Source organism: Babylonia areolata, chromosome 19 (genome assembly GCF_041734735.1).
Source record: "Babylonia areolata isolate BAREFJ2019XMU chromosome 19, ASM4173473v1, whole genome shotgun sequence".
Lineage (NCBI taxonomy): Eukaryota > Metazoa > Mollusca > Gastropoda > Neogastropoda > Buccinidae > Babylonia > Babylonia areolata.
The window spans coordinates 1,387,505-1,407,947 of NC_134894.1; the positions used below are offsets into that span (position 1 = coordinate 1,387,505).

The window sequence follows — 20,443 nt, forward strand, 5'->3', positions numbered from 1 at the left end:
TACCTGTGATGATGTCCAGGTACAACAGACACCCCACCATGTGTGTTTTTGTTGATATATGTGATTTACCTGTGATGTCCAGGTACAACAGACACCCCACCATGTGTGTTTTTGTTGATATTGTGATTTACCTGTGATGTCCAGGTACAACAGACACCCCACCATGTGTGTTTTTGTTGATATTGTGATTTACCTGTGATGTCCAGGTATAACAGACACCCCACCATGTGTGTTTTTGTTGATATTGTGATTTACCTGTGATGTCCAGGTACAACAGACACCCCACCATGTGTGTTTTTGTTGATATTGTGATTTACCTGTGATGATGTCCAGGTACAACAGACACCCCACCATGTGTGTTTTTGTTGATATTGTGATTTACCTGTGATGATGTCCAGGTACAACAGACACCCCCACCATGTGTGTTTTTGTTGATATTGTGATTTACCTGTGATGTCCAGGTACAACAGACACCCCCACCATGTGTGTTTTTGTTGATATTGTGATTTACCTGTGATGTCCAGGTACAACAGACACCCCACCATGTGTGTTTTTGTTGATATTGTGATTTACCTGTGATGATGTCCAGGTACAACAGACACCCCACCATGTGTGTTTTTGTTGATATTGTGATTTACCTGTGATGATGTCCAGGTACAACAGACACCCCACCATGTGTGTTTTTGTTGATATTGTGATTTACCTGTGATGATGTCCAGGTACAACAGACACCCCACCATGTGTGTTTTTGTTGATATTGTGATTTACCTGTGATGTCCAGGTACAACAGACACCCCCACCATGTGTGTTTTTGTTGATATTGTGATTTACCTGTGATGATGTCCAGGTACAACAGACACCCCCACCATGTGTGTTTTTGTTGATATATGTGATTTACCTGTGATGTCCAGGTACAACAGACACCCCACCATGTGTGTTTTTGTTGATATTGTGATTTACCTGTGATGTCCAGGTACAACAGACACCCCACCATGTGTGTTTTTGTTGATATATGTGATTTACCTGTGATGTCCAGGTATAACAGACACCCCCACCATGTGTGTTTTTGTTGATATTGTGATTTACCTGTGATGTCCAGGTATAACAGACACCCCCACCATGTGTGTTTTTGTTGATATTGTGATTTACCTGTGATGATGTCCAGGTATAACAGACACCCCACCATGTGTGTTTTTGTTGATATTGTGATTTACCTGTGATGTCCAGGTACAACAGACACCCCCACCATGTGTGTTTTTGTTGATATTGTGATTTACCTGTGATGATGTCCAGGTACAACAGACACCCCGACCATGCCCCCACCTGCAGGCCCCACCACCACAGCGGCCAAGTCGACAGGACGCAGGGCACGGGGCAAGGCCTTGGATCACAGGTCAGTCAGCGACCACAGCAAGGCTGGACAATGGTGTGACAGTGTTGATAGTATGACAGTGATGATGATGATGATGTGACAGTGTTGATAGTATGACAGTGATGATGATGATGATGATGTGACAGTGTTGATAGTATGACAGTGATGATGATGATGATGATGTGACAGTGTTGATAGTATGACAGTGATGATGATGATGATGATGTGACAGTGTTGATAGTATGACAGTGATGATGATGATGATGATGATGTGACAATGTTGATAGTATGACAGTGATGATGATGATGATGTGAGTGTTGATAGTATGACAGTGATGATGATGATGATGTGACAGTGTTGATAGTATGACAGTGATTATGGTGATGATGATGTGACAGTGTTGATAGTATGACAGTGATGATGATGATGATGTGACAGTGTTGATAGTATGACAGTGATTATGATAATGTGACAGTGTTGATAGTATGACAGTAATGATGATGATGATGTGACAATGTTGATAGTATGACCATGATTATGATGATGATGATGTGACAGTGTTGATAGTATGACAGTGATGATGATGATGATGATGTGACAATGTTGATAGTATGACAGTGATTATGGTGATGATGATGTGACAGTGTTGATAGTATGACAGTGATTATGGTGATGATGATGTGACAGTGTTGATAGTATGACAGTGATTATGGTGATGATGATGTGACAATGTTGATAGTATGACAGTGATTATGGTGATGATGATGTGACAGTGTTGATAGTATGACAGTGATGATGATGATGTGAGTGTTGATAGTATGACAGTGATGATGATGATGTGACAGTGTTGATAGTATGACAGTGATTATGATAATGTGACAGTGTTGATAGTATGACAGTGATGATGATGATGATGTGACAGTGTTGATAGTATGACAGTGATTATGATGATGTGACAGTGTTGATAGTATGACAGTGATGATGATGATGATGATGATGTGACAGTGTTGATAGTATGACAGTGATGATGATGATGATGTGACAGTATTGATAGTATGACAGTAATGATGATTATGATGATGTGACAGTATTGATAGTATGACAGTGATGATGATGATGATGATGTGACAGTGTTGATAGTATGACAGTGATTATGATGATGTGACAGTGTTGATAGTATGACAGTGATGATGATGATGATGTGACAGTGTTGATAGAATGACAGTGATGATGATGATGATGATGTGACAATGTTGATAGTATGACAGTGATGATGATGATGTGACAGTGTTGATAGTATGACAGTGATGATGATGATGATGTGACAGTGTTGATAGAATGACAGTGATGATGATGTGACAGTGTTGATAGTATGACAGTGATGATGATGATGTGACAGTGTTGATAGTATGACAGTGATGATGATGATGATGTGACAGTGTTGATAGAATGACAGTGATGATGATGATGATGTGACAGTGTTGATAGTATGACAGTGATGATGATGTTGATGTGACAGTGTTGATAGTATGACAGTGATGATGATGATGTGACAGTGTTGATAGTATGACAGTGGTGATGATGATGATGTGACAGTGTTGATAGTATGACAGTGATGATGATGATGTGACAGTGTTGATAGTATGACAGTGATGATGATGTGAGTGTTGATAGTATGACAGTGATGATGATGATGTGACAGTGTTGATAGTATGACAGTGATGATGATGATGTGACAGTGTTGATAGTATGACAGTGATGATGATGTGACAGTGTTGATAGTATGACAGTAATGATGATGATGATGTGAGTGTTGATAGTATGACAGTGATTATGATGATGTGACAGTGTTGATAGTATGACAGTAATGATGATGATGATGATGTGACAGTGTTGATAGTATGACAGTGATGATGATGATGATGATGTGACAGTGTTGATAGTATGACAGTGATTATGATGATGTGACAGTGTTGATAGTATGACAGTAATGATGATGATGATGATGTGACAGTATTGATAGTATGACAGTGATGATGTGACAGTGTTGATAGTATGACAGTGATGATGATGATGATGATGATGATGTGACAGTGTTGATAGTATGACAGTGATGATGATGATGTGAGTGTTGATAGTATGACAGTGATGATGATGATGTGACAGTGTTGATAGTATGACAGTGATGATGATGTGACAGCGTTGATAGTATGACAGTGATTATGATGTGACAGTGTTGATAGTATGACAGTAATGATGATGATGATGTGAGTGTTGATAGTATGACAGTGATGATGATGATGTGACAGTGTTGATAGTATGACAGTGATGATGATGATGTGACAGTGTTGATAGTATGACAGTGATTATGATGATGTGACAGTGTTGATAGTATGACAGTAATGATGATGATGATGTGAGTGTTGATAGTATGACAGTGATGATGATGATGTGAGTGTTGATAGTATGACAGTGATGATGATGATGTGACAGTGTTGATAGTATGACAGTGATGATGATGATGTGACAGTGTTGATAGTATGACAGTGATGATGATGATGATGTGACAGTGTTGATAGTATGACTGTGGTGATGATGATGATGATGTGACAGTGTTGATAGTATGACAGTGATGATGATGATGATGATGTGACAGTGTTGATAGTATGACAGTGATGATGATGATGATGATGTGACAGTGTTGATAGTATGACAGTGATGATGATGATGATGATGATGATGATGTGACAGTGTTGATAGTATGACAGTGATGATGATGATGTGACAGTGTTGATAGTATGACAGTGATTATGATGATGATGATGTGAGTGTTGATAGTATGACAGTAATGATGATGATGATGATGATGATGTGACAATGTTGATAGTATGACAGTGATGATGATGATGTGACAGTGTTGATAGTATGACTGATTTTGATGATGATGATGACAGTGATAATGATAATGATGACAGTGATAATGATGGTGATGACAGTGATAATGATGGTGATGACAGTGATGATGATGGTGATGACAGTGATAATGATGATGATGACAGTGATGATGATGATGATGACAGTGCTAATGATGATGATGTTACAGTCAGCTGGACAGCAGTGTGTTCACCACCCCCTCCCAGCAGGAAGCCATGGCCCGCAGCACTGTGGACGGAGACGTGGAGAACGTGCGGACCAACCTGGACAGTCTGCTGCTGGACACCTCCAAGACACCACGGTCCTCACGATCCTCGGGGGTCAAGAGGTCAGTCACACCACGCACACTTCTGATCCAGTGACCAGTGTTGGAGGCCCTGTTTGGGGCTGGTGTCATGTCCTTGGAACCCTGTTTGGGGCTGGTGTCATGTCCTTGGACCCTGTTTGGGGCTGGTGTCATGTCCTTGGACCCTGTTTGGGGCTGGTGTCATGTCCTTGGGACCCTGTTTGGGGCTGGTGTCATGTCCTTGGGACCCTGTTTGGGGCTGGTGTCATGTCCTGGGACCCTGTTTGGGGCTGGTGTCATGTCCTTGGGAACCTGTTTGGAGCTGGTGTCTTGTCCTTGGGACCCTGTTTGGGGCTGGTGTCATGTCCTGGGACCCTGTTTGGGGCTGGTGTCATGTCCTGGGACCCTGTTTGGGACTGGTGTCATGTCCTTGGGAAAGGCTTTACTGCCATTGTTCTCAGTGGTCCAGGTGTGAATGGGTTCCTCCTCACTTCAGCTGGGGAAGGAGAGGACTGGTCTATACCTTGCTGTGCTAGCCCTGGACACAGTGAGGTTGGACTCATAGGCTGGTGATGACAAGTCACTTTTCACTGCAGTCAGGAGATGTAGACGTTTTTACCTTCCAGGATGGGCTTTTCTTACCTACATAAGGCAGTTGTCATTGGATTGTGGATTGTGTACTGCTGGCTTTAGCTTTGTTCATTGTATGTTGTCTTGTTGCATCTGTCACCATGTGTGCTGCTGGCTTTAGCTTTGTTCATTGTATGTTGTCTTGTTCCCTCTGTCTCCATGTGTACTGCTGGCTTTAGCTTTGTTCATTGTATGTTGTCTTGTTCCCTCTGTCTCCATGTGTACTGCTGGCTTTAGCTTTGGTCATTGTATGTTGTCTTGTTCCCTCTGTCACCATGTGTACTGCTGGCTTTAGCTTTGTTCATTGTATGTTGTCTTGTTCCCTCTGTCTCCATGTGTACTGCTGGCTTTAGCTTTGTTCATTGTATGTTGTCTTGTTCCCTCTGTCTCCATGTGTACTGCTGGCTTTAGCTTTGGTCATTGTATGTTGTCTTGTTCCCTCTGTCACCATGTGTACTGCTGGCTTTAGCTTTGTTCATTGTATGTTGTCTTGTTCCCTCTGTCTCTATGTGTACAGCTGGCTTTAGCTTTGGTCATTGTGTTCTGGGCTGATTCCACCTGTTTCACTGTCAGAAAGGGTTTACTGTGGACTTGTTTTCTGTCCACATGCAGTATACTGGGGGAGTAACTTGGGGAGGACGAATGGAAAGACTAGTGAGAGCTGTGTAGTTATCTCCCTTACATTGTGTCCTGGTACCAGTCCTGGTCAGATGTGGAACAGGTCGTTCTGTACATCACTGTCAGGTCAGGATGCTGTTTGAGGGGTGGGGTGGGGTGGGGTGGGACATCAGCTGTGATGTTGAGGGCAGTGTGTGGTGTGGAACAGGTTGTTCTGTACATCACTGTCAGGTCAGGATGCTGTTTGAGGGGTGGGGTGGGACATCAGCTGTGATGTTGATGGCAGTGTGTGGTGTGGAACAGGTTGTTCTGTACATCACTGTCAGGTCAGGATGCTGTTTGAGGGGTGGGGTGGGGTGGGGTGGGACATCAGCTGTGGTCATCTATCCTGGAATGGTTTATTGGCTGAAAGTGGAAAGATGATAAAGTGGAGACAATGTTTTTGTTAGGCTTGCTTTGCTACAACTAGTTCAAGTGTTGTGTTTGATTTTGTTGAATATATTGTTTGCCAAACATTACTGTTTTACTTGTAACATGTATTTATCACAGACTTAACCACACTTGTTTAATTTCTCTTAATGAGATAATGTTACTGTGATCCTGGTTGTTTACACATTATAAAAGTGACATTTTTGAAGATGTTAGTGAAGCCTCAAAAGGTTGATGTAACTGAAGAAAGCTGGATTGGTTCCAGAGCCCTTCACACCATTCAGGACCCGGGCCTGTTGTGAGGGTACCAGGACTGAACTGTCCACCCGACATCCCCACCCGGCATCTGACGTCCCCACCTGACCCTCTACTACATGCACCCACCACGCTGCTGTCCCCAGAAAGCTGTGTGCAAGCCATACCAGGCACTGGTGGTGCAGTCAGTCATACTGTCTCCACACTGTTCTCCAGCAACACATGCTCAAGGCTGAATTTTAGAGGTGTGTGAGACGAGTTATCACCCATAATTATATTGTTTTGGACATTGGAGGCTAGTGAAGTGACCAGTGACATGTTTGTGCCTGTAGTCACCATCCCCTGTACTGAGCACATGTCATGGCAACACATCATCTGCATTGTCAATGTGACTCTGTGTGGATCCTGTCTTGTGTTGTTCACCCCCCCCCCCCAACACACACACACACACACACACACGCACACCATCTACATTGTCAGTGTGACTCCGTGTGGATCCTGTCTTGTGTTGTTCACCCCCCACCCCCCAACACACACACACACACACACACGCACACCATCTACATTGTCAGTGTGACTCCGTGTGGATCCTGTCTTGTGTTGTTCACACCCCCCCCCCCCCCCCCAACACACACACACACACACACACACGCACACCATCTACATTGTCAGTGTGACTCCGTGTGGATCCTGTCTTGTGTTGTTCACCCCCCCCCCCCCAACACACACACACACACACACACACACACACGCACACCATCTACATTGTCAGTGTGACTCCGTGTGGATCCTGTCTTGTGTTGTTCACCCCCCACCCCCCCACCACACACCATCTACATTGTCAGTGTGGATCCTGTCTTGTTTACACCCCCCCACCTACCCACACACCATCTACATTGTGACTGTGTGGATCCTGTCTTGTTGTTCACCCGCCCCCCCACCACACACCATCTACATTGTCAGTGTGACTCAGTGTGGATCCTGTCTTGTGTTGTTCACACCCCCCCCCCACCCCCCCCACCATCTACATTGTCAGTGTCACTCAGTGTTGTTCCTCCCCCCCCCCCCACACCCACACCATCTACATTGTCAGTGTCACTCAGTGTGGATGCTCCATGCCCATTATGTGGAGGTGGTCAGTGTACATTCAGAGTAGCTCCACTGTTGTGTTCCAGACTGTACATAGACTAAAACCATGCTTCATTAAACTTCTTATCAATTAATCCAATGTCTGTGTGTTTGTCTCACTTCTCCATCCCACCACCAAACTACAAACCTTCATTTAGTCTCTGATACTGGTTAGGGTAATCTCAAAAGGTCAAACTATAATGTCATGCTACCCTACACACTCTCTCTTACTTACATGTCATGGTAAGGTGGTCAGTCTAACACCACACTGACATCACGACACAGTAAGGTGGTCAGTCTAACACCACACTGACATCACGACACGGTAAGGTGGTCAGTCTAACACCACACTGACATCACGACACGGTAAGGTGGGCAGTCTAACACCACACTGACACCACCACAACACAGTAAGGTGGGCAGTCTAACACCACACTGACATCACGACACAGTAAGGTGGGCAGTCTAACACCACACTGACATCACGACACGGTAAGGTGGGCAGTCTAACACCACAACGACACAGTAAGGTGGTCAGTCTAACGCCACACTGACATCACGACACGGTAAGGTGGGCAGTCTAACACCACACTGACATCACGACACGGTAAGGTGGGCAGTCTAACACCACACTGACATCACGACACAGTAAGGTGGTCAGTCTAACGCCACACTGACATCACGACACGGTAAGGTGGGCAGTCTAACACCACACTGACATCACGACACGGTAAGGTGGGCAGTCTAACACCACACTGACACCACAACGACACGGTAAGGTGGGCAGTCTAACACCACACTGACACCACCACAACGACACGGTAAGGTGGTCAGTCTAACACCACACTGACACCACCACAACGACACGGTAAGGTGGGCAGTCTAACACCACACTGACACCACCACAACGACACGGTAAGGTGGGCAGTCTAACACCACACTGACACCACGACACGGTAAGGTGGTCAGTCTAACACCACACTGACATCACGACACGGTAAGGTGGTCAGTCTAACACCACACTGACATCACGACACGGTAAGGTGGGCAGTCTAACACCACACTGACACCACCACAACGACACGGTAAGGTGGGCAGTCTAACACCACACTGACACCACCACAACGACACGGTAAGGTGGGCAGTCTAACACCACACTGACACCACCACAACGACACGGTAAGGTGGGCAGTCTAACACCACACTGACACCACGACGACACGGTAAGGTGGGCAGTCTAACACCACACTGACACCACAACGACACGGTAAGGTGGTCAGTCTAACACCACACTGACATCACGACACGGTAAGGTGGGCAGTCTAACACCACACTGACACCACCACAACGACACAGCAAGGTGGTCAGTCTAACACCACACTGACATCACGACACGGTAAGGTGGGCAGTCTAACACCACACTGGCACCACCACAACGACACGGTAAGGTGGGCAGTCTAACACCACACTGACACCACCACAACGACACGGTAAGGTGGGCAGTCTAACACCACACTGACACCACCACAACGACACGGTAAGGTGGGCAGTCTAACACCACACTGACACCACGACGACACGGTAAGGTGGGCAGTCTAACACCACACTGACACCACAACGACACGGTAAGGTGGTCAGTCTAACACCACACTGACACCATGACGACTCCACGTTAACACGTGCAACAGGGATCGGTGTTTTTGTGCCGTGTTCCGCAGAGACTGCTGACTGCTGGGGAGCACACTGACCTGTAGGCTGTGCTGTACGTCGTGTGGTGATTGGTTCAGTGCCACTGTCCACTTACCTTTTGTCTGAATCATTTGCCTTCTGTGTATCTTTCAGTTTCATCTATATTTTGGTGGTGTTCTTACTTATTTGTTGGTTTTATTTTGTTGATTTATTTCATTTGACATGAATTCAGTGCTTTGTACATACAAAGTGTATGCACTGACCAGCACATTCACGTCAGACTAGGCCGTCTGGACCCTTTTTCATGTGTTTCTTTTTCTTTTTAAAAAGCAGATGATGTCAAGCAGCGAATAGGAATCTGTCCACACTCTTTTCTACTTCCTTGAAACTGAAACTGAAAACTGAGAATGCCGAGACATGTGACTAGTCCATAGGGGACGGAACTCGTGAGACGTCAGGTACAACAGATGGCGCTGTCCTGTCGCCCCCCTCCCTACCCCCATCCATCCCCTCCCATGTGTGTGTGTGTGTGTGTGTGTGTGTGTGTTTCAGTTTCAGTAGCTCAAGGAGGCGTCACTGCGTTCGGACAAAACCATATATGCTACACCACATCTGCCAAGCAGATGCCTGACCAGCAGCGTAACCCAACGCACTTAGTCAGGCCTTGAGAAAAAAAAAGAAAAAAGGGGGGAATAAATAATAGATAAGCTTACATAAATAAATAAATAATAATTATAATATAGAAAAAGGTAGTAGTAGTAGTAATAATAATAATATATATATATATATATATATATATATATAAATAATAATAAAGTAAAATTAAATAAATAATAATAAAAAAAAGACAGCAATGATGATGAATAAGCAAATAAATGTAAAACATGAAGACACACATTCACACATACCCCCACACATGCATAACAGATATGCACCAAACATGCAGTTTCACAGATATGAAAGCACAGTCAAATACATATAAACGTACATGAGTTCCAACACACACACACACACACACACACACACACATTACCCTGCACCTCCTCTACCCCCCTCCTCCACACACTCATTTCTAGTCTACGTATCGCAGCTTCCACGGCGCGCACACACACACACACACTCGTAGAGATGAACACTTACTTGTACAAGCACACACACATACGCCCATATCTCCCACCCCCAACCCCACACACATATATACAAAGATATATATATATATATATATATACGTTCCAATATCCTGTTGCTCCCACAGTGTAGGCATGCATACACTCACATACCTCATCCTCTACCCCACCTCCCCTCCGCACCCCCACCTCCACTCACACACACACATACATACACACACACACACACACACACACACGCACGCACGCACGTGCACAGAACTCTCCTGACACTTGTGTACACTTACACTCTCTCGCATGCACAAACGCACTCAAAAGCATAGACACACAAACACACACATACACACACGCACAAAGGCTGCCACTGATTGGCCGCAAGAGGGATGGGAAAAGATCTCTGATGCCAAGAACGTGGCGTCTAGTGTGTTGCTCAGTCTATTGTATTTGGAAAGGCCCACAGAGACTCTGTTCCGTTTTGAAGAAATTTGCGCAATGCTGGTTTGGAAATGATGCCGATATTTGTTTGATTTGCAAAGCATCGTGCTCTACCTTTCATGTTAGACTTGCGGCCGCTCCCTCTCTCTGCTTTTATTTCTTTGAGGCGATCGATGGTGTGATGGCCTTGTACCTGTTCTTTTTGATATTCTTTGACTTTTCTGAGGATTTCCGATTTTCCTAGATGTAGGCCGCTCGTTGGTGTTGCGTTACCAGCAAGTCTGTCAGCTCGCTCAGTTCCCTTAACACCTGCATGTCCCGGGCAGTATGACCATGTGAGTTTTTTAATCTGAAAATGGCGCATTGCCTTATGCCACTCTGTGCTTCCCATTCCGTTTTCAATTTTCTGTATGAGGTTCATTGAGTCGGTTAGAATCATGGCATGTTGGTTTCCGGGCGTATGGATGGACGATAGCCACTGGAGGGCATGTGTCGCAGCTTCAACTTCCATCGTTAGGCTGGAGGTTGTGACTTTGTAGGCAGCATTCTCTTCCCAAATTGTTTTTCCATTTTGTTTCGCAGTGAATCCCCAACCAGACTGGTCTTTGGTGACTGAGCCATCTGTGTATATGATGATGTCCTCTTCTTTACTGTTTTCTTCTATGAGTAGCTTCACTTCCGCATCAGTTTTGCCCTCTGGCCATTCCCGACAATGTCTTCCTAGAGTGGGTGAAATGGCTGTGTTGAATAGATGGTTGAGGTTTTCGGGGTTTTTCTCCCATTCTTTTGTTTCTTTCAGGTCTTGTAGTCGGCATACTAGCTGGATTGTGTCTTCTGCTTGCCCCATCCATGATCTTCCTCGTCCTAGATGGCTGCCTTTTGGTTCTTTGACTGCGTCATGCAGTGGGTTTTGAGGGTTTTCTAATGCTTTGAAGTAGGTCTTGACCTGTTCTACCTTGTTTCTGGCCTGCACTGAAGGAAGGTCAAGCAGGTATCGCATGGTTTCTGTGGGCGTGTCTTTTGTTGTTCCAAGGATCAGCCTCATAGCTTCATTTTGTACTCTTTCTAATTTTAGGAGGTTGCTTTGAGACGGTGTTGTTAGCCCAAGTCCGTAGTCGATCACACTGAGGACGAGTGATTGGTATAGCAGGAAGAGGTGGCGTTGTTCAATACCTTTGGTTGCCATTGCTTTTAAGACTGAAAGGCCCTTTTTGCATTTGAGAACAGTATTTTCCGTATGTTTCCTGAAGGTCAGCATCCTGTCGAAGTGTATTCTTAACGTGTGTGTGTGAGTGTGTGTTTAATGCCATATGATGTAGCCGCATTTGTTTTCCCCCCACTATCAGGTTGATGTTTAATGTTATCTACAGAAGACGAAGACTCTTTGTTCTCCAGGAGGATGCTTTCCTGGCGCAGTGAGTTGAAGAGTGCAGCAGGTAATGGTTCAGGTGAAGAGTGCAGCAGGTAATGGATCAGGTGAAGAGTGCAGCAGGTAATGGTTGAGGTGAAGAGTGCAGCAGGTAATGGATCAGGTGAAGAGTGCAGCAGGTAATGGTTCAGAGTGCAGCAGGTAATGGATCAGGTGAAGAGTGCAGCAGGTAATGGATCAGGTGAAGAGTGCAGCAGGTAATGGTTCAGAGTGCAGCAGGTAATGGATCAGGTGAAGAGTGCAGCAGGTAATGGTTCAGAGTGCAGCAGGTAATGGTTCAGGTGAAGAGTGCAGCAGGTAATGGTTCAGGTGAAGAGTGCAGCAGGTAATGGATCAGGTGAAGAGTGCAGCAGGTAATGGTTCAGAGTGCAGCAGGTAATGGTTCAGGTGAAGAGTGCAGCAGGTAATGGTTCAGGTGAAGAGTGCAGCAGGTAATGGATCAGGTGAAGAGTGCAGCAGGTAATGGTTCAGAGTGCAGCAGGTAATGGTTGAGGTGAAGAGTGCAGCAGGTAATGGTTGAGGTGAAGAGTGCAGCAGGTAATGGATCAGGTGAAGAGTGCAGCAGGTAATGGATCAGGTGAAGAGTGCAGCAGGTAATGGATCAGGTGAAGAGTGCAGCAGGTAATGGTTCAGAGTGCAGCAGGTAATGGATCAGGTGAAGAGTGCAGCAGGTAATGGTTGAGGTGAAGAGTGCAGCAGGTAATGGTTGAGGTGAAGAGTGCAGCAGGTAATGGATCAGGTGAAGAGTGCAGCAGGTAATGGATCAGGTGAAGAGTGCAGCAGGTAATGGTTGAGGTGAAGAGTGCAGCAGGTAATGGTTGAGGTGAAGAGTGCAGCAGGTAATGGTTGAGGTGAAGAGTGCAGCAGGTAATGGATCAGGTGAAGAGTGCAGCAGGTAATGGTTCAGAGTGCAGCAGGTAATGGTTCAGGTGAAGAGTGCAGCAGGTAATGGATCAGGTGAAGAGTGCAGCAGGTAATGGATCAGGTGAAGAGTGCAGCAGGTAATGGATCAGGTGAAGAGTGCAGCAGGTAATGGTTCAGAGTGCAGCAGGTAATGGTTCAGAGTGCAGCAGGTAATGGTTGAGGTGAAGAGTGCAGCAGGTAATGGTTCAGAGTGCAGCAGGTAATGGATCAGGTGAAGAGTGCAGCAGGTAATGGTTCAGAGTGCAGCAGGTAATGGTTGAGGTGAAGAGTGCAGCAGGTAATGGATCAGGTGAAGAGTGCAGCAGGTAATGGTTCAGAGTGCAGCAGGTAATGGTTCAGGTGAAGAGTGCAGCAGGTAATGGATCAGGTGAAGAGTGCAGCAGGTAATGGTTCAGAGTGCAGCAGGTAATGGATCAGGTGAAGAGTGCAGCAGGTAATGGATCAGGTGAAGAGTGCAGCAGGTAATGGATCAGGTGAAGAGTGCAGCAGGTAATGGATCAGGTGAAGAGTGCAGCAGGTAATGGTTGAGGTGAAGAGTGCAGCAGGTAATGGTTGAGGTGAAGAGTGCAGCAGGTAATGGATCAGGTGAAGAGTGCAGCAGGTAATGGTTCAGGTGAAGAGTGCAGCAGGTAATGGTTCAGAGTGCAGCAGGTAATGGTTCAGAGTGCAGCAGGTAATGGATCAGGTGAAGAGTGCAGCAGGTAATGGATCAGGTGAAGAGTGCAGCAGGTGTTCAGGTGAAGAGTGCAGCAGGTAATGGTTCAGAGTGCAGCAGGTAATGGTTCAGAGTGCAGCAGGTAATGGATCAGGTGAAGAGTGCAGCAGGTAATGGATCAGGTGAAGAGTGCAGCAGGTAATGGTTCAGGTGAAGAGTGCAGCAGGTAATGGTTCAGAGTGCAGCAGGTAATGGTTCAGAGTGCAGCAGGTAATGGATCAGGTGAAGAGTGCAGCAGGTAATGGATCAGGTGAAGAGTGCAGCAGGTAATGGATCAGGTGAAGAGTGCAGCAGGTAATGGTTCAGAGTGCAGCAGGTAATGGTTGAGGTGAAGAGTGCAGCAGGTAATGGTTCAGAGTGCAGCAGGTAATGGTTGAGGTGAAGAGTGCAGCAGGTAATGGTTGAGGTGAAGAGTGCAGCAGGTAATGGATCAGGTGAAGAGTGCAGCAGGTAATGGATCAGGTGAAGAGTGCAGCAGGTAATGGTTGAGGTGAAGAGTGCAGCAGGTAATGGTTGAGGTGAAGAGTGCAGCAGGTAATGGTTCAGGTGAAGAGTGCAGCAGGTAATGGATCAGGTGAAGAGTGCAGCAGGTAATGGATCAGGTGAAGAGTGCAGCAGGTAATGGTTCAGAGTGCAGCAGGTAATGGATCAGGTGAAGAGTGCAGCAGGTAATGGTTCAGAGTGCAGCAGGTAATGGATCAGGTGAGGAGTGCAGCAGGTAATGGTTGAGGTGAAGAGTGCAGCAGGTAATGGTTGAGGTGAAGAGTGCAGCAGAGTGGTTCACTCCCCAGTCACACTGCCCGAAGTGCGGACACGGGTCTGAAGAAATGAAAGGGGGAAAGATAAATGATCAACACACTGGAGGGGGTGGGGGTGGGGGTACCAGCAGGGTGGTAGAGAGGGAGAAAGAGGTGGGTGTGTGGGGGTACCAGCAGGGTGGTAGAGAGGGAGAAAAAGGTGTGTGTGTGTGTGTTGGGGGGGGGGTAACAGCAGGGTTGTAGAGAGGGAGAAAAAGGTGTGTGTGTTGGGGGGGGGGGGGGGGGTAACAGCAGGGTGGTAGAGAGGGAGAAAAAGGTGTGTGTGTTGGGGGGGGGGGGGGGTAACAGCAGGGTGGTAGAGAGGGAGAAAAAGGTGTGTGTGTTGGGGGGGGGGGGGGGTAACAGCAGGGTGGTAGAGAGGGAGAAAGAGGTGTGTGTGGGTAACAGCAGGGTGGTAGAGAGGGAGAAAGAGGTGTGTGTGGGTAACAGCAGGGTGGTAGAGAGGGAGAAAGAGGTGGGTGGGGGGGGGTAACAGCAGGGTGGTAGAGAGGGAGAAAGAGGTGTGTGTGTGGGTAACAGCAGGGTGGTAGAGAGGGAGAAAGAGGTGTGTGTGTGGGTAACAGCAGGGTGGTAGAGAGGGAGAAAGAGGTGGGGGGGGGGGGGGGGGGTAACAGCAGGGTGGTAGAGAGGGAGAAAGAGGGGGGGGTGGGGGGGTAACAGCAGGGTGGTAGAGAGGGAGAAAGAGGGGGGGGGTGGTAACAGCAGGGTGGTAGAGAGGGAGAAAGAGGTGGGTGTGTGTGGGGGGGTAACAGCAGGGTGGTAGAGAGGGAGAAAGAGGTGGGTGTGTGTGGGGGGGTAACAGCAGGGTGGTAGAGAGGGAGAAAAAGGTGTGTGTGGGGGGGTAACAGCAGGGTGGTAGAGAGGGAGAAAAAGGTGGGTGTGTGTGTGGGGGTAACAGCAGGGTGGTAGAGAGGGAGAAAGAGGTGGGTGTGTGTGTGGGGGTAACAGCAGGGTGGTAGAGAGGGAGAAAGAGGTGGGGGGTGTGTGGGGGGGTAACAGCAGGGTGGTAGAGAGGGAGAAAGAGGTGGGGGTGTGTGGGGGGGTAACAGCAGGGTGGTAGAGAGGGAGAAAGAGGTGGGTGTGTGTGTGGGGGGGTAACAGCAGGGTGGTAGAGAGGGAGAAAGAGGTGGGTGTGTGTGGGGGGGTACCAGCAGGGTGGTAGAGAGGGAGAAAGAGGTGGGTGTGTGTGTGTGTTGGGGGGTAACAGCAGGGTGGTAGAGAGGGAGAAAGAGGTGGGTGTGTGTGTGTGTGGGGGGGGTAACAGGAGGGCGGTAGAGAGGGAGAAAGAGGGGGGTGATGAGGAGAGAAGGGGAGGAGTATGTGGAGAGAGGGAGGATCAGACAGCTGCAAGAAGGTGTGTGTGTGGGGAGAGGGGGGGTTGGGGGTAAGGGGGGAAGGCGGAGATGTGAAGGGTGGGACTGATGCATAACACAGAGAGAATGAAAGAGAGAGAGGGAGGGGGGGGTGGGGGAGGGGGCTGGGGGCTAGGTAAGACTCTGTCATCAGCAGACAGGTTTACCACGTGCAGGCTGTTAGCAGCTGTGTTGGTGCTGTGGGGAGAGAGGGTGTGTGTGTGTGTGTGTGTGTGGTATGTGTGTGTGTGGTGTGTGTGTGTGTGTGTGTAAGAAGGTGCAGGTCACAAGTGGTGGAACCATGTCACGCCACACAAATCTGTACAGATGACAGCACAGACAGACAATGAGTGTGTTGATCACAGATCCTGGTCACAGCACAGCACAACACAGCACTACACTACACAACACTACACAACACAACACTACACAACACAGTGTGTTGATCACAGATCCTGGTCACAGCACAACACAGCACTACACTACACTACACTACACTACACCACACAGTGTGTTGATCACAGATCCTGATCACAGCACAGCACAACACAGCACAACACTACACTACACTACACAGTCAGTGAGTTGACCACAGACCTGATGACTGTCTTTGTGTCAGCCTCACCACACCAACACCCCACTTCCAGCCTCGCTGTCAGCTGCACGGTCAGCTGATTGTTTCGGTTTCAGTTTCTGTCAGACAGATACCTGACCAGCAGCATAGCTCAACACGCTGAGTCAGGCCTTGTAATGCATGCATGTATTGGTGTTCCTCATCTCCAGAATGATGCCAGAGGAGAACCCTTTTGTTGCCGTGGGGTCTTTTTCAGTACGGCAAGTTCGGGCTGGACAACAGTTTATCGTCTCATCCGAAGGCCTAGACGTTCAGTTTGAAGCCAACAGATGACCAGTAGAGATCCAGTCCCATCAATGACGTGGCCTTCAGGGACCTGTGGTGGTCACACACGGTGGGACGGACCAGGAGGTCAGTCCTGTAAAACACCCAACGACCATTTGGATCAATTGGAGACGTTCTTTTCTGGCTGTGAAGGAGTGTTTGTCACGGACATTGTTGTGGAACCATAGTGCTTTATTCTGTAAGTTGTCAATGTTGACGGTATCACGTCTTTCGTAACAGTCTGACAAGGAAGAAAACTAACAAAAAAAAAAAAAATAAATAAAATAAAATAAAATAAAAAGAAGTCCTAACTTTTTCAATATACCAGTGTTAAAAAATGCAGCAGTGCGGTGAAAGGTGACAGCTGGACAAAGAACCTCTTCTCCAACACGGCAAACTGACAGCCAGCTGGTTGCCGACTTGTCTTGTCATACACATGGAGTGGTGGTAACACACAGCCCTCCCCTCTCTGTTGAACGGCCCTACAGCCAGCTGGTTGCCGACTTGTCTTGTCATACACATGGAGTGGTGGTAACACACAGCCCTCCCCTCTCTGTTGAACGGCCCTACAGCCAGCTGGTTGCCGACTTGTCTTGTCATACACATGGAGTGGTGGTAACACACAGCCCCTCCCCTCTCTGTTGAACGGCCCTACGGTCAGCTGGTTGCGGACTTGTCTTGTCATACACATGGAGTGGTGGTAACACACAGCCCTCCCCTCTCTGTTGAACGGCCCTACAGTTGCGGACTTGTCTTGTCATAAACATGGAGTGGTGGTAACACACAGCCCCCCCCCCCCCTCTGTTGAACGGCCCAACAGCCAGCTGGTTGCCGACTTGTCTTGGTGCCAGACACTGACTGCAGGGGGCAGCCACTGGCGTGACGGGGTTCACAGGTACAGTGCTGTCTTCACTCACTTTGTCTGTACACACACACACACACACACACTGCACGTGACTTTTGTACACACACACACACACACACACACACACACTGCACGTAACTTCTGTCCACACACACACACTGCACGTAACTTCTGTCCACACACACACACACACACACACACACACACACACACACTGCACGTGACTTCTTTCTGCACAAACTCACGTGCCTTCCCCAAGCAGCAAGTGGGGGTGGAGGGTGAGGGGGTTCTCAGTCAACCGTGATATACACACGTGACCAACGTTAACAGTAAGTCAGCTGTACATAACACATTATGGCGTGACGGGGGAAAGGTAATGTTTGTTGAAGGTGGCTGGACAACAATGCTGTTTAATTGTTTCTGGGAGTGAGTTCCATAGGGTGTGGCGCCTGAGTAAACCACACTGGATTTGAACAGATCAATTCTAGAGATTGGGATATAGACTTTAGGGGGGAGGGGGGGGGGGGGTCCTCGATGAAGAGAGAGAGAGAGAGAGAGAGACGTTAACCACTACACACCACAAGCCATCTGTGGCACACGGACTGAAGGTAAAACCACACGGACTCAAAGTAAAACCACACGGACTGAAGGTCTGAAGGTAAAACCACACGGACTGAAGGTAAAACCACACGGTAAAACCACACGGACTGAAGGTAAAACCACACGGACTGAAGGTAAAACCACACGGACTGAAAGGTAAAACCACACGGACTGAAGGTAAAACCACATGGGGTGGAGGTTAATTGAAGCCACTCCATGAGGTTTAAGACGTGGAGAGCTATAAATAGCACCAGCACTCACTGCCCTCCACACAGCAGTTGACTTGGTACTGTGCCCTCCACACAGCTGACTTGGTACTGTGCCCTCCACACAGCTGACTTGGTACTGTGCCCTCCACACAGCACTGACTTGGTACTGTGCCCTCCACACAGCTGACTTGGTACTGTGCCCTCCACACAGCACTGACTTGGTACTGTGCCCTCCACACAGCAGTTGACTTGGTACTGTGCCCTCCACACAGCACTGACTTGGTACTGTGCCCTCCACACAGCTGACTTGGTACTGTGCCCTCCACACAGCACTGACTTGGTACTGTGCCCTCCACACAGCAGTTGACTTGGTACTGTGCCCTCCACACAGCACTGACTTGGTACTGTGCCCTCCACACAGCAGTTGACTTGGTACTGTGCCCTCCACACAGCACTGACTTGGTACTGTGCCCTCCACACAGCTGACTTGGTACTGTGCCCTCCACACAGCTGACTTGGTACTGTGCCCTCCACACAGCAGCTGACTTGGTACTGTGCCCTCCACACAGCTGACTTGGTACTGTGCCCTCCACACAGCAGTTGACTTGGTACTGTGCCCTCCACACAGCAGTTGACTTGGTACTGTGCCCTCCACACAGCTGACTTGGTACTGTGCCCTCCACACAGCAGTTGACTTGGTACTGTGCCCTCCACACAGCTGACTTGGTACTGTGCCCTCCACACAGCAGTTGACTTGGTACTGTGCCCTCCACACAGCAGTTGACTTGGTACTGTGCCCTCCACACAGCACTGACTTGGTACTGTGCCCTCCACACAGCACTGACTTGGTACTGTGCCCTCCACACAGCAGCTGACTTGGTACTGTGCCCTCCACACAGCTGTTGACTTGGTACTGTGCCCTCCACACAGCACTGACTTGGTACTGTGCCCTCCACACAGCAGTTGACTTGGTACTGTGCCCTCCACACAGCTGACTTGGTACTGTGCCCTCCACACAGCAGTTGACTTGGTACTGTGCCCTCCACACAGCAGTTGACTTGGTACTGTGCCCTCCACACAGCAGTTGACTTGGTACTGTGCCCTCCACACAGCAGTTGACTTGGTACTGTGCCCTCCACACAGCACTGACTTGGTACTGTGCCCTCCACACAGCAGTTGACTTGGTACTGTGCCCTCCACACAGCTGACTTGGTACTGTGCCCTCCACACAGCAGTTGACTTGGTACTGTGCCCTCCACACAGCAGTTGACTTGGTACTGTGCCCTCCACACAGCACTGACTTGGTACTGTGCCCTCCACACAGCTGACTTGGTACTGTGCCCTCCACACAGCTGACTTGGTACTGTGCCCTCCACACAGCAGTTGACTTGGTACTGTGCCCTCCACACAGCTGACTTGGTACTGTGCCCTCCACACAGCAGTTGACTTGGTACTGTGCCCTCCACACAGCTGACTTAGCACTGGATGTAACGATATGCATGTCGCACTGTTGACATGGCTGTTAACTTAAGCAGTGCTGAAAGTAACGATATACATGTGTTGTTGACATGGCTGTTAACTTATGCAGTGCTGAATGATCACAGAAACAGACAAGCACACCTCCCACACCTACCTTTACAGGACACACGTGTTGATGCACAGATAGGACAACGTTGAAAGGCACACCTCACACACCTACCTTTACAGGACACACGTGTTGATGCACAGA

The 20,443-nt window shown here is 48.0% G+C and overlaps 1 protein-coding gene across 3 annotated transcripts in view; it reads left to right on the plus strand.

The window, feature by feature from the left end:
- The window catches only part of LOC143294022 (condensin complex subunit 3-like), a 59,803-nt gene extending 53,185 nt beyond the window's left edge, over window positions 1-6,618 (plus strand). For all 3 annotated transcript variants that reach the window (XM_076605412.1, XM_076605414.1, XM_076605413.1), the window contains exons 18-20: window positions 1,294-1,393; window positions 4,477-4,635; window positions 6,536-6,618. In XM_076605412.1, coding sequence (XP_076461527.1) covers window positions 1,294-1,393; window positions 4,477-4,635; window positions 6,536-6,572 — 296 coding nt within the window. In that variant the 3' untranslated portion in view covers window positions 6,573-6,618. The remainder of the gene's footprint in view (window positions 1-1,293; window positions 1,394-4,476; window positions 4,636-6,535) is intronic.
- Window positions 6,619-20,443: the final 13,825 nt, after the last annotated feature.